The sequence below is a fragment of the Dermacentor variabilis genome, chromosome 1 (genome assembly GCF_050947875.1).
Source record: "Dermacentor variabilis isolate Ectoservices chromosome 1, ASM5094787v1, whole genome shotgun sequence".
NCBI classification, from domain to species: Eukaryota; Metazoa; Arthropoda; class Arachnida; order Ixodida; family Ixodidae; genus Dermacentor; species Dermacentor variabilis.
The window spans coordinates 92,571,715-92,587,657 of NC_134568.1; the positions used below are offsets into that span (position 1 = coordinate 92,571,715).

The window sequence follows — 15,943 nt, forward strand, 5'->3', positions numbered from 1 at the left end:
CTGAATTTGATGCAGAACGGGATATATTATTAGATAGACTGAAGCGCAATCTTGCGCAACACTCAAATGCAAATGAAATTTTGTACCCGCGAGGACATTGCATATTTAGAAGGAAGGTGATTCTGCTCCTCCTAGAGATCCTCCGTAATACTGGGTTGGAAAGTGAGTGGTGAGCCATGTGAGTCGTCGTGGTTCTGAAAACGCGCAACGTATTAGGCTCCGCGTCAACTTGTTTTTAATACCTGATGTTGGCTGGCCTGCGAAGTGTTTGAGACCGTATCGCGGTTGATAGGTGTCATTGAGGCGGAGCAGTTGCCGGCAACATTTGCAACACTAGGCCCACCTGCAGCAATAACACCCTCCCCCTCTTCCTCCTCCTAGCTCTTTATAGTGCGATAAGAATCCTGGACATTGACTTATCGTATTTAACCGATTCATTAAGAATCGCTTTTCGCTATATGGCGTTCTGCTGCTGATCTAGAGGTCGCGATTTGTATTTAGAGCCGCGGAGGCAGTGTTCCGATCGAGCCGGAATAAAAGAAAGTTATGCTTGCGTACGTATATTGATGTTTGAATTCAATTCAAGAGGACCCAGCTGGTCAGAATGTGTGATTACACATGCACATGCAAAACGTTTGTACAGCTGATGTAAAGTGTAAATGTGCCCCTCAGGTTTAAGTCAAAAATGGAGGCTTTAAGTAATACGAGCAAGTTGAAAGGGGACCTGGAGACACCTAAAATTTGGTTGGAAGAAGTTTTTTCTCCAGTGGTGCTACTTGCGCGATAGAAACTGCGTGATTTCGCGAAAGGAAAACGGTAGCCAAACGAACGCATTTCCTTGAGCTTTAACAAACTCCACTTGTGCAGCGAACTTTACCCGGATGATCTTGCCTCGGATAAAACAATTCCTGTAAGTAGAGAAGTGCCAAAATGACGCACAGCACGCAGACCAATGTCCGCGCGGTGTCACTGTTCTTGGCAAGCTTTCGCAGCATCTTCCCCAAACTTGACACATTGAAAGGGATCATTCATGCCACCTCGTCAAATATTCTTGGCACGGAAACGTGGCTTTCAGATGACATCAGTAGCAATGATCTCTCTTTTCCCTCATCGTTTGTAATTTTCCGCAAAGATAGGACTGGTTCTAGAGGAGGTGGCGTGCTTATTGCAGTGAAAGAGGTCTATCAGCCGCCAATCATTGCTGTCGACTCACCCTTAGAAGCACTTTGGATTTCGCTCAAATTTGGTCACACACGGTGTGTTTCAGACGTCTGCTACGGGCCACTAGACTGCCGTCCTAAGTTTACTGACCTATTTAACGAAGCACTCGAGTTGGTTAAAAACAGATTCCCTAGTTGCTTCCTGATAATATGTGGTGCTTTCAACTACCCTGATATAGACTGGTCCGCATGATCTGTTAGTACACATATTAACCGGGTCGATCACCTTCGCTTTGCTGATTCTCTTCATTATCATGACTTCACGCAACTAGTTCACGACCCCACCCGCGGTGATCACATTTTAGATTTTCTATCGACAAACAACCCCTATATTGCCGAAAGATGTCCTAGAAGCAATCAGTTACCATAAGGTAACGCAGTGTTCCTTCTCGCTTCCTTATGCTGGCAAAAAAAAAATGCATTCTGAATTTTTAATTTATTCATTTACTTGTTTATTTATTTATGATACCCTCAAGGCCCGAAGGCATTACAGAGGGGAGTGAGAAAACTGGAAGCATAACATTGAAATACGAGAAATAAACACTGTAGCGTATTAGTAATTCCTAATTATATAATACTATTTAATATCTTGGCTAATGTTTGTAAGTACGACAGATAATGTAATATATAGCACCTCCATAATTCCTGTTAGTACAGTGCTAACCAGTGTTGTCCTTAGTCGTTTGCAAGTACGGCAAGTAAATGAAATAACATGTTAACAGTTCCTAATTGTACAATGTTAGATAATGCCTTACGAAAGAGTTTGTTGTCCACAATAGATAAAATTTCACAGGGATGGTGGTTCCACTGCCGTGATGATCTGGGAAAAAAAGATTGACTGAAAGTGTTAGTGTTGCCTGTTTGAAGTCCGACCTTATGGCGATGATCGATACGGCTCGACAGGTAATGAGGCCGAGAAATGAAGTTACTGTCAAGGGAGGAATGGGAATAAAATTTGTGAAACAGTGTCAAACGTGCTATTGTTCTACGAGATGCAAGTGATGGAAGAGATAGATTGTCCTTCATTGATGTTATGTTAGCGGTACGGTTATAATTTGAAGATATGAATCGGACTGAATTATTTTGGACAAGCTCCAGTGAAGAAATAAGGTTTTCATGGTACGGGTCCCACACAGCTGCAACGTATTCTAATTTAGGACGCACTGGTAAAGTAGTAATTAGACTGGTAAACTAATAATTTTAAGGATGGTGGTGCTTTGGAAAACTTGTGGCGTAAGTAACCGAGCATGTTTTTAGCTTTACTTATTATGTATTCAGTGTGAAGGTTCCAGGTTAGTTTTGCTGTTATATGAACTCCTAAGTATTTGTACGAGTTAACGGGTTCTAGAGGAATTTTATTTAGATAGTAAGTAGGAAGAGTACTGGTGTTCCTCTGCACGCGCATAACTTTACATTTATTAATATTAAGTTCCATTAGCCAAGTGTTACACCAATCAATCACATAGTCCAAGTCAGACTGAAGAGCATTAGTGTCGTTGTTAGTAATTATTTCACGATATATCACGCAATCGTCAGCAAACAAGTGAATGTGAGATGTCAATGAAGAAGGTAGGTCATTAATATAAATCAGGAAAAGTAGGGGCCCTAGTACTGACTCCTGAGGCACACCAGAACAAACCTCCGTCAATGATGAATCAATTATTCTGAGTAACAAATTGATAACGGTTAGTAAGAAAACACTCAATCCATTTCAGCAGGTTACTGTCAAGGCTTAAAAGGCTCAGCTTGAATAGCAGCAGTTTGTGGCAAACCTTGTCACACACTTTGCTAAAGTCTAAAAATACACAGTCGGCACAGGAAGCACGATCTAAAATACAGTGTAATCTATGAGTGAAAGATATTAGTTGGGTTTCACATGAGAATGTTTCGCGAAAACCATGTTGAGCTGAGGTGAAAAATGAGTTGAGTCAAGAAACAAGTTAACGAGATTAGTAAATATCACATGTTCAAGAAGTTTACAACAGGTGCTGGTAAGCGAAATCGGGTGGTAATTCAGGGTAGTAATCGGGTGGATTTATGCAACGGAACCACCTTCCCTATTTTCCATTGAGCAGGCAGAGTACAAGTGTTTACTGATTGTTGGAAAATTTTAGCCAGTATTGCAGAACTGAATGTGTTAGTGCTTTTCAAAAATTTAGTATTAATGGTATCATAACCGGGAGCTGAGTTTAAAGGCAAATCATAAATCAGCCTAGCAATACCAGAGAAGTCGAGAGCTATGGGTTGCATAATGAGATAGTTGTATTGTTCTGTGTGTGGTGGATGAATGATCAAGGTTATTGCGCGAGTTGGGGGGGGGGGAGGGGCATTGAAAACATGAACCAAATGCTGCAAACCTTTTCAAACAAATTACAAGAAGACTTCGGAAACCGTTTGACTAATCACAACTGGTGCATATTTCGCGATAAGTTAAAGGAGATAGAAGCTTCCCGCATGCCAAAATTTACGATAAAATAACGTGCTGACGATCCATGATGACACGAGAAGTAAGCAGGTGTCTAAATAAGAAGAAAAGGTCGTACAAGAAGGCATCACGAACGAACACCCTTTCCGACTAGCAGAACTATAGAAGCATATCTGAATTGTCAGAAAAAAAACTATTCTTGAAGCAAAAGATCAGTACTTTAATTTCACGATTCCTAACATGTCAAAAACCGATCCCAAGAAATTCCGGAAAGTCTTAAATCCAAAAAAATAAACACTTGGTACCAACACTTCAGGGGTAAGACGGTAGTGATGTACCAGTAGCTGACTGTGCCGAGGAGTTCAATTTTGTTGCGGCTCTTACAGATGAACTGCCTCTTGATAATTCACACCAGCTCTCACAACCACTTATTACGTTTCCTTTTACACCCATCGTAGTAACAGCCCATGGCGCGTCTCGTGCAATAGAACGCCTCCCGCCTAAAACAAGTCCAGGTCCCGACGGCATCAGCGCTAAACTTCTAAAGCTAACCAGTCAGTATTCAGCTCCCTTACTTTCATTAATATTTCAGTAATCCATACGTGCCACGCTCTTTTACCTTGTTCAGCAATCCATCGACACAGGATGCGTACCGGAAGATTGGAAGTGAGCGTTTATAATACCTATGTTTAAATCCGGTGACAGTTCCATTCCAAGCAACTACAGGCCCATTTCATTAACTTCAATTAACCGTAAGTTACTAGAGCATATTATACCCAAGCATATTATAACATTAGATCTAAACAAAAACAACCTACTCCTCGTCAACCAGCACGGCTTTCGGAAAAATCTTTCCTGCCAAACTCAACTCTGAATTAGTAACTGATCTTCATCGTTCACTGCACTCATCAATGTACCTCGACCCCATCTTTGTCGATGTTTCGAAGGCATTTGAACTTGATCATAAAACAATGAAATGGATCGAACACTTTCTAACAAACCGCCATCAGTCCGTCAAACTGCAAAATCATATCTCGAGCCGTGAAAGCGTCGTATCAGGGGTACCACAGGGGTCAGTGCTGGGCCACTTCTATTTTTAAGCTATATTAATGATATAGCAACTAACATAAATGCCACAATTCGATTATTCTCAGACGACTGCATAATATATAAAGAAATAACAAGCCCTACCGACATTACTCACCTGCAGTCTGCCCTCATTAAACTAACAGAATGGTGTTCTGTATGGCGGACGCAAATCAACATAGATAAAACAAAACATCTTAAGTTTACCCGGTATTGTAAACAAAGGGCTATACATACGCAAGTTACAATGTACCAATAGATTCAACTTCGACATTTAAATACCTAGGAATAAAATGTAATTCAACTTCAACATGGAATGATCATATAGAACACATAAATTTAACAGCATTAAAGAAACTCTGCCTTCTCAAGCTAAGCATTTACCTCGCCAACCGTGACACTAGACTATTAACATATATCTCACTCATTCGGCTTTCGCTAGAATACGCATCTATCATTTGGCACCCCCATCATGTCACCTGGACTAACCATCACGAAGCGGTCCAAAACAAAGCAGCACGATTCATCATGTCATACTAATTTATTTATTTGAGTACCCTAAGGGCCCGTTAGGGCATTACAAAGGGAGGGGGGACGACGAAAAAGTTCAAGCGTGAGTGCAATGTGTACAATACAAATAATATAGGAAGAGGGCCTTGATAGTATCGACACCTTTTTAAAAGAAAGAGGCATGAGTCTTTCATACGCAAAGACAGCCGTACTTCCTTTCACTAGACGACAGTTGATTAATTTCCAACTTAGGCTTAACGGGCAAGCTTTGATGTTTGTGAAAGAGCATAAATTTCTTGGAGTTATTCTTGACCGCCAACTTACATGGGCTTCACACATCCGCGCAATTGAAAAACAGACCAATGCAGTAATAAACGTACTTCGGCGACTCGCAGGCACAACGTGGGGGGGATCAGTCTCTTCGCTACTACAAATTCATAACGCACTCATAAAACAAAACATTGCTTACTCGGCACCTATTCTCCATGGTTTATCGCAAACTTCTGAGGAACGTCTTCAACGTTTACTAGCAAGGGGGCTGCGAGTGTGTCTTGGGGTTCCGCAGGCTACCTCGAGTTCTTTAGTAATTGCTGAAGCTCGTCACCCCCCATTTCCAGTCATACGAACGGTTGAAACATGCCGACATATTTATCGCATCTTAACCCAACACGAGAAGTATCCATTAATCCTCGCGCTCACCGAAAGAAACAAAAGCAAAATTCACGATGTTGTTCGAGAACATAAAGCATTATTACCAAGATTTGAATTAGGCAAAGTGGATGTTAGTTACCCTCCCTGGATGTTAACATACCCTAAAATAGAGTTATCGGTTGACGGGATTATATCTAAGAGAGACATGTTCATAGTAGCGGCACAGCAACTGGCACTCTACCAAATTTACTCATTATATCCCCAGTACATCCACGTCTATACAGATGGTTCGTGTCATAAAAATTCCTCGACTTCCGCATTCGTCATTCCACATTTAGCGCTAGAGCAAACATTTAAATTATCCCGGGAGACATCTTCCACCATGGCAGAACTATTTGCAATCCTGTGTGCTTTGCGTTACATAACTTTAGAAAAACATTCGCAAAAATGGGTTATCTTTAGCGATTCGCAAGCCGCTCTCACATTACTACAGAGCAATAAGAAAAATTCTTTGAACACTTCGATATTGTATGAGACGCTCAAAGAACTTACAAAAGCAAGCGCAATGAACCACGTAATTGCATTTCAGTGGATTCCTGGGCACTGCAATATTCCTGGTAATACTGCAGCGGACGCAGCTGCGAATCGAGCGCACAATAACGCAGAGACAACCAATCTTCCTCTATTGCGTAGTGAAGTCCGTCTGATCCTGAGACAGATTTCTTGTCGTCTCAGCAAAACTACCTGGTTTGACCAGCAAACTAAGAACTCGGAGTTATACTCAATAGACCCATGTATAAACTTATCAATGCCGGAAACTCTAAGAGACAACAGAAAATTTGAAACTTTGGTACACCGGCTGCGTCTTGGTACTGCATTTACGAGACACTTCTTGTACAGAATAAAACGTGTCTCTAGTCCGCAGTGTTCTTGTGGCCATCCAGACGAAGATGTGCATCATCTTCTTCTCGAGTGCTCGAAATACGATACACAAAGAACGGTACTGCAAGCTAATTTGTTTATATTAGACAGAAGACCATTCACTCTTAAAAAGATACTTGGCCCATGGCCAACTGCGGGCCTTCAAAAAAGAGCGCTTCTTGCTCTGAAAAAGTTCTTAGAGGAGACCAACATTTTGGGGAAATATTAAGTATTGGATGATCCGAATACGCTAAATGAGTTACATAAACGTTGTTCGTGGTGCGTAGTTGGTTTATGTGGTGATCGAAACTTTTACGCAATACGTATAATTCTGTCCTGTACTTGGAGTGTATTACAAGTGTTGTTGTGTGTTTTGGCTGTTCAAAACATCGGACTTCATATATGCGTACGTGGACTGAACTCATGCACAGAACTTTGCGACTCATGTACTGTTGGACTGTATATTTTTTTATTGATCCGGTGTTCTACTGAGTGTTATATTCAGTGTCGCTATTCTCCCTTTTTGCGCAAATTTGTTTCGTCAGCCAAGTGACAAGGAGTAGCCGGTGCCACCACATAAAGGCGCCAACCTCTCCTAACATTCACTTCAATAAAAAAAAAAAGCATTAGGAACAAAAAAAAAATGATCTAAACATCTAGCAGAAACAAAAATAAAAAAAAGAAAGAAAAGGGAAACGGAGTTTATACAATGTTTAGTAGCGTGAAAAACGGATAAGAACCTAAAATACGATGCAAACAATCAGTACCCAACAGAACACGCGTTTAAGGATATAATCGAATGGTATTTCGGTAAACAGCCTACACATATACATATCAGATGAAACGGTATGAATTTTATACAATGCTAAGCACATGGAAACACTGTTTAAGTAAATATTCAAGCAAATGTGGGTTCGGACAGGTTGATACACTCTAAAAAGGTTAGCAGTGCTGTATGAAATGATGATGATCCCGTAAGCGAGACAATGTTTGAATTCGCGATTTCAAAGCGTCACCAAACTGAGAGACACCCTCAGAATGCCATCACTTACCATGCGCAGGACATTTGCCCGATTATATTTTTCCCCCCCTTATACCATAGTAACGAGTCATTTTCCCGCTCACATATTTCTCCAGCACATCAAATCTCGACTACGTTAGATCGCGTGTACAAAGGCAAACCAATTTCTGCTCACACTGAAAAATACCGGAATTCACCTCTCGTACTATCAATAGATTAGTGGAATTCATTGCCGTCTTGCATTGCCACTGTCAACGACTCTCAATCTTTTCAGTTAGCGCTTCACTCCTTTTTCGAACGTCAAGGCATCTTACAATAGTTTTCCTTTTTGTATTCGCTACTGCATGACGTGTCTGTTGTGTTTTTTATTACAAACTAAACAAAGCACAGAAATTAGACGCATGATGCTCTCATTGTCCCATGAAGTGTTGCCTAGATTTGACTTCGAAAAAAAAAGTCCAGGTATTCGAGTGTCCATTTAGTACTGTACCTTTCTGTTTTTAGTTTCATGCTCCATGCTATACTTGACGTTGCATTCTCGTGTTTATTGAATCGCTGTTTTTGCCTGCATTGTTATTATTTTTGTTATCACCTATTCTACCCCTTCACCCCCCCCTCCCCACACACACGCACGCACACGCACATTGTACATTTAAGTTTTAAGGGTTAACTGCGGGAAGCGGTCCACTAGGCACAGTCGTATGAAGCCCATAATTCCTTTCTTCGCAGGGGCCACCATGGCGTTGGGCGTATTGACATTGTTGAGAACCGGGTAATCGGAATGAAATCTCGCGGTAAGCCAACAACTTGCTTTACTAGAATTTTTGTTTGTATATACGCTGCTCTATAGCTGCGAAAGGTTGCATGCAACCGCAGTTTATTGCCAGTGGAACCGAATTGCGAAGCGAAGCACGGAAGAATCCTTAAGCTAATGACAATAAACCAAGAGGGACGACATGCTTCAACATACATTCAATACAAACAACGGCATATATAATTTTTTTCTTACAATCAACGCTGTGTTTACTTTCGATTCTTTATGACATTCATATCGAGATGGAAATGTTGCACCCACCTGCACAATAGCACGAAACTACTCGCGAAAGTCGCAAGGAAGACATCAGGGTGTTTTAAGCTTTGAGCTGCGTCATACGCCATCGAGCTACAAAGTTAAAATGCTGTAAGGTTTCCCATTGTGTCCCAGGAGGTTTCCGCTAGTTTTGCTTTGGTGTTCCTACAAGTTTCCTTTGTAGCATTCAGCTTCGCGACATCTTTGCCTTTGAGCAATATTTATGCACCTTGCAGAATTTGGCATAATAATATATTTTATTATATCATATTAGAAATGCGATACAAATTTACGGCTCGTTGTAAGAACTTTCCGCGCAGCTATTTTTTCATGGAAAATGAGTAAGACTGCTGCGCTAATGCAATAGAAGCACTTGGGATACCATTAATTTCAATATTTATCTTACGCATTTAGAAAAAAAAATCTGCAAATACTTTATTTATACGGACAAGAGATTTTATGACACACACTGACAGCGCCTCGTTCCCAAAAGGACAATGTGTAATGCCAGATGTACAGTACACGAAGCTTACATTTCTTTAGGAATCGCATGTTGTGGGCCTGAGGGTATTAGACAGACACACAGACTGCCATTTACCAAGCGGCTCATTGGGTGCATCAAGTACCGGCATATGACCTTGACTTAGGTTGCCTTATCAACAGTAGTTATTAAGAATTGCAGAAATTCAGCGCTGCTGAACACGAATTCAGATCGAGTGCAAGTGGCGGTCTTAGCGAACACTTGTGCAGCGTATATAAATGACAATGCACTAGAGCGCGTATTAAAAGCAATGTAATCTGGGCTTTCGTAGTCACTGCCCATTTAACCGGTTCGCCATTCAAATCTATTCTATGGGGCCCTCTCTAATTTGTCAGAAGTCGTGCAAAGCTTGGCCGTGTACGACTACAGTGTGGCCGTGTGAAGCGTTCGGACACTCGCTCAGGTCGCCACCCTCTGTGATTAATCTGCCGCCAGCCACGTGCTGTGGTTAGCCGGCAGCTGCAACTCCGCTGCTTCTTGGCTCCTTATGGAGGTGCTTTTTCTTTCATGTTAACCGAATTGTGCTATTTTCGTCAGGCGATACGAGGCAGCAATACATTTTATTCGCTGTCACTTGATTCCAACTGATGTACAGACGTTAGAAATTAGCCACGCAGGCTGAAAAAAAAAAACACGTCTAACTAGCTCGTAGTGGCTTACACCATAGGCTTCACTTTGACGACACGTGCGACGAAGGAGCGTAGCAAACGATAGGGGCCGCTGTGGGATGTCGGTGACTAAGCGTTAGAAACTGACAATATTACCTCTTCGGTCGGATAAATAACGATGAAGTGAATAACGTTTCTAACCACACGCGCGCGCGCACGCACACGCACACGCTTGTGTGTGTGTGTGTGTGCGTGTAGCTGCTTTGCGCAGTGAAAGACGACTCTGTCGACATCGTGCACTCCCATTTATAGGGCACCGAATGCGGAATACCTGCGAGAAGATGTTGCCGGCCTCTTGCTTATCGTGCGACGCGTCGCTAACACGAGCGCTCTTCACGCGTCGGGGCTCGACCAGCCATGTGCTTCTGGTCCCTCTCACTGATCAACTTGCACCCATATTGGCGAAAACTAAAGGCTGTTAAGTCGGCACACGATGACAAACCTGCTAGGCCATTAAAGCTATCGCTTTGAATGTATTGCAGATGAACAGGTCTGGTGAGGCCTTTTTGTTTTTACACCGTTGGTGTTTGTTCTGATGCTAGATGCTTGAGCGAAAACATGAGGTAATCGTGAGGTAATTTTTAAGATGAGGTAAAGATGAGGTAATTCTTAAATATCACATGAGAGAGAGAGAAAGGGAGAGAGGGATAGTTCGTGTTTTTTGCAATAAATGAGCGCTGACATAACAATAAGCTTCGGATGTTTGTGTTGCTCGGTTGTTCAGTTTACACAGGTATCTCTGAAGTGTATAGTAGTGGCGAATGTTGCCAAGAACACATTCTACTATTAGGTTAAATGCCGTGTGGGCAGGTGACTTCAAACAGCTGCACTTCGCGACATTGACAGCAACACGGCGTGTCCTATACTTCACTTCGAGGCTCTCTGTGATAGTTTGCGAGTACTTCTGACGTCACCAGCAGGGATTCTTTTTTTTTATGGGGTTTCACGTGCCAAAATAACTTTCTGATTATGAGGCACGCCGTAGTGGAGGACTCCGGAAATTTCGACCACCTGGGGATCTTTAACGTGCACCTAAATCTAAGTACACGGGTGTTTTTGCATTTCGCCCCCATCGAGATGCGGCCGCCATGGCAGGGATCTGATCCCGCGACCTCGTGCTCAGCAGCCCAACACCATAGCCACTGAGCAACCACGGCAGGTCAGGGATTCTTGCTAGGAGCAAGACGGGAGAAGACGCTACTTCTATGTCGGTGCGGCTCACCTGCTTGCTTTCTGTCTCCTTGCTCCTACGTGTGTGGTATCTGATTGTACCATAACATAATCACCCGCCACCTACCTTTCCCTGTATTTCCCACTTCCCCTTTCCCCAGTGAGGAGTAGCAGGCTAGAGACACGCTCTCCAGGCCGACCTCTCCTCCTTTCTCTCCATTAAAATCTACTCTCCCCCTCCTCCTCCAGAAAGATATATTACGGCTGATTTACGCCTGGAAACAGACCGTCAGGAAGGGGCGTCGGTGCGTGGTACAACCGCGCCCTCTGAAGCAAGCGGACGGCACCGAAGCAACCACAGTTTGGGTCGTTTCCACACGTGGGGCTCCTGACAACTGTGAATCGAGTTCGCGAAAGCAGACGCAAGGAGTGGATGCGGTCGTATGTGCTCACTTCGCATGGTGGCGACTTGCCACCATAAGAACCCACTGTCCTTGGCTAAAGATGCATATAGAGAATGGAAAGAAAATATGAACGCGTCAGGACCAAACAATGTTTTGGAGAACGATGTCGGATAACTTGCCGTTCAGCTTGGCAATGTTGCCATGTAAGCGTTCATAGTTCTTTGCAGAGGTCTCAGTTTCCGACCAACTGCTCTGCGGTAAGTTGAATATGGTTGGCTACATCCATTATAGCGGTGATTCCTGCTTAAAAAATAATCTGCTTGGCGATGGCAAAGACAACAATCACGATTCAGACATCGAGTGACGTGGTGCAGCACGTGTCAGTTAACAGATGCATTGTACAACTGGCACTGAAGCGCTCCGTCTCATCCATTTTTGCATCACTGATTTGTAAAACCACGTAATAATCTGTAAAATCACATGATTATAATCTACAATGACCGCTGTGTTGCCCTCAGCTATTTTTGTCTTTTGATTCTATTTTTAAAGTAAAGCCGGGAGTGGTCGCATTTAACGATGCTGTAATTAATTCAAGTCATATCCTTTCAGATATCATTATGTGATTATTGGGCACAAAGCTGCTTATCGAAGCCTAAAAAAAGGAAAAAGGATACGTTTGTCCCTGTAGTCTTGCAAGGTCTTCTTTGTTAAAAGAGGAAAAAAAAAACAGCGGTGCAGTGGAGATGAATGGATGCATTCTTTCTTTTTTTTGACGACACATTTGTGCACTAGTGCACGTGCAATAATTGATGACTAATTAACTCTTTAGTTAGCTGAAATTCAGCTTTCAATTAATTCTTGTAGGCATATATTTTGTTTGCGTAATTAAAGGTGGTCAGTGAACAAGGCTTGTCAAATTAGTAGGAATCCCGAAGCTATAAAAAAAATTGACATATTCCTTCCCAAAGGTACCATGCAATATATTGGTGTTTCGTACTATTTTGTCGCTCAGTGAGCAAGCAAGTCTTTATAGGAAAGTAAGAACGCAAATGTATTTCGGTGGCTGTCTAGACACCATTGCTAGCCTCGGGATACCTACCAAGTGGACATGCCTTGCGCTTTGACTGGCCACAGTTCAGCAACTGCAACATTTTTCATAAATTAAATAATTAAGAAGGAATGAATAAACATCAGTTAATTAAACATTTCATCAGTGGTTATCGCACAATTTCTTATTTTTTTTCTGGCGCGAATAACACTTTATCGAAAAATTTACGTTCGATGCGCTGTTTCTAAGAATGACAAATCTTTGCTGAAACGTCCGCGATACATGCAATGTAACCTTTCGTGATTGCCCCAGGGAACGTAAGGTAAAAAGTAGGGGGTGCTTGAATAGCGAAATTTGCAAATCTAATCGAATACGACTACACGAGAAAAACAACCTTCGACTATTGAATACATACGCTTTTGTTTCCTAGTATTGAATATTTCAAATTTATATAGAAAATGGGAAGTTTTGGGGAGTCTGTTCGACAATAAAAGACTTGTTTACGTTATTTGATACATTTAATAACGTTAACTGGATGTCAGTAGGACTGAGAAGCTTGTAAATGAGAAACAAAAGAAATATACTCTTATCTGGTGCACCATGGCAATGAAAGTGCATCAGATTTGGAACAGCATACCCCCAGATGCGTGTAGTGTAGGGTGTAGCGCTCGTTGAAGGGGCCAAGGGCAACAATACAGCACCGCACACCGTTTTCAGAGAATCCAAACATGGAGAGATTGGCTAAATAACAGATTGTTTTGTATAAATCGAGGCAGCGAATTCATATGCTCCATAAGACGAGGCATGCTTACTCAACGGCTGGTAACTGTTGTGCATACGTGATCTCCTCTGTGTTTGTTCAGCAACCGGACCGTCTGCTACAACCGCGGTTCTCCTGCACCAGAATCATTCAGACAAGTCTCTGTTTGCATCAGCCTTGCCCCTAGAAACTGCAAGAACTGTTGTTGTGCCTTATACGTAGCATTCGAGCGAAACGAATATTCGACAACTTGGAATAGTGAATCATCGAGTCAAACACAAATCGAATAGTAAAGACTATTCAAGTCGTATTCACAATTTCGAATATTCGCACATATCTACTAAAAAGCAATGACCTTCTGATAATCGGAACTTGAGGTCATTAGAGCTGATTCTATTTGTCTCTCTCCGAATTATGAGCCGGTGATACTCACCACACGGGATTTTCGAAGTCATCGGCATAACTGAAAGGTGTGTTTAACAAAATGCTGGTAACAATGCACATTTTTTTTCAGCAGTTGCAGTCACTTGCACCAATTATTCATTACTGGCGCATATCCCAGAACCTAGTAGAAACAGCTAGCTTGCCACTTCTTCACTGCATAATCATCTCCGCGCTCTTATGGAGCACGCTGATGGTCGTCAAGTAATATATCAGCGCTGAGCTATGATTTCTCTGTTCCTTTGGATGTGCCCCGAGTCTTGCAATTCATGGCGTTACTATTAGCACGTCTCGCTAGTTGTGGGTGACTTGCTCACCGTCGCCTTTCCTGGTCAACGCCGCAGGCGTGTACGAGACGCCTGCCGGAACAGTCCTGCGAGCGGCTCATCTGGACCTCGAGATATTCACTATGGACAAGGTACACTGGACGTATTCGTGACGCGCCTTTTTATCCTGTTTTGCTTTGGCTTAGCCGAGTGTTGATTACTTCTGTCGTCGAAGCAGCTACATACACCTTTGTTTACTGTGTTCGATAGTGCAAAGGCAGTTATTTTGCTGCTAAGACCAACGCTGCGACATTATCTTCAAGCCGCAGCAGTTCTTCATTCGAGAGCAGATAACTTTGTTCGAGAGAAGATAAACGAGCAAGCAAGAAATGTACACACTACTGGTATTCCGGTGATCGCGAAAAATGAAGCCGTGGTATAAGCTAAACGAGAGGCATTCGATTTGACTTGCAGCCAAATATTCTGTTGTAACTCTAGTACTATTATAGTCCATGTTTCGCCATCAGGTGTGGCTTACATTTCAGGCCTTATTCTTTTATTCACTAAGGGCAACATCCATTCATTGTACCTTCGCAATCTAAGGGATATTCGGAATATCCGGTATCCGAATATGAGGTATCAGAATAAATAAATAGATAAGTCAAAAGTTTCCTTTTGGCGGTGCATTCAGAAAAAAATGATCTCGCACAAAAAAGGGCGGGAGTATGGGGGTGTGAGGGTAGATGGGGTCGTTTATTTGAAAAATACGATCAGAGCCGCAAATATTTGCAGCATGAAGAACAGCTTTAGATTGGTAATATTAAACTTGTTAGTTAGTTGGATAATTAACCTTTACTTACCAAGAAACGAGAGATCTATTGCACGGCTGTCAGTTTTGTTTACACCTGACTAAGGTAACTCGTAACATTGCGACACCTCCGGTAAGTCGTAATGTTACGAGTTCGAAGTCTAACTACTTACTACTCACTAGAGAGAGAGAGAAGGCGGGAGGGAGGGAGGGAGGGAGGGAGGAAGAGGAAAGTTTAATGATATCTGGAGAGGTCAGCCTAGCGACAGGCGTGGCATGCTACTCTAAATGAGATCCTGAAGTACGAAAGTGAGGGAATGAGACAAAAACAAAGCACACGCACTACCGCACATACGAACACAAATGCGCTAACATAACAGTTATTTATACAGAGACTTGATGAGGCCCGTATCCCGCAGGAACGCTGCGAGTGTCAGGCTGTTAGCTGCTTGGTGAAGTATTTTAAGCGTCTTTATTCAAAACAGTAGACGTCCATGAAACTAACTTCTTAGAACCGTATAACGCGTGTAGGCTATAAACATTGTAGTTATCTAAATTTATGGGTTTCACGCACATGTATGTATTCTTGAAAGCCTTGCTTGTCGTGCTTAATGTGAACTTGCGTATGGACAGCAAACTTCTTTGATTCATCCGTGAAGTAGTAAAAAAATTTGGCTGATGGAAGAAAGAGGCGGTTATTTCGCTAGGAGGTACGAGGACATCCGCACTAAGTGAAACACTTATTAGTCTGTTCAATAGCTTGTAGCTGCTTAAATTTGTGCTGCGCGCCTTATTATCCACTTTACTGTGGCTGAGAGAAAGAACGAGAGATAATTAAGTGAAGAAGGTAGGGATGTTAACTGGAAAAGTGTCTGGCTGGCTACCTTACACAGATAAAGGGCGAAGAGGGAATTGAAAGACGAGCTGTTGGATT

At 42.4% G+C, this 15,943-nt stretch overlaps 1 protein-coding gene across 1 annotated transcript in view; it reads left to right on the forward strand.

Annotated features, from left to right (window-relative positions):
* The window catches only part of Ass (argininosuccinate synthase), a 68,627-nt gene that overhangs the window by 44,820 nt on the left and 7,864 nt on the right, over positions 1-15,943 (forward strand). The window contains exons 8-9 of the mRNA XM_075691164.1: positions 8,564-8,628; positions 14,280-14,353. Coding sequence (XP_075547279.1) covers positions 8,564-8,628; positions 14,280-14,353 — 139 coding nt within the window. The remainder of the gene's footprint in view (positions 1-8,563; positions 8,629-14,279; positions 14,354-15,943) is intronic.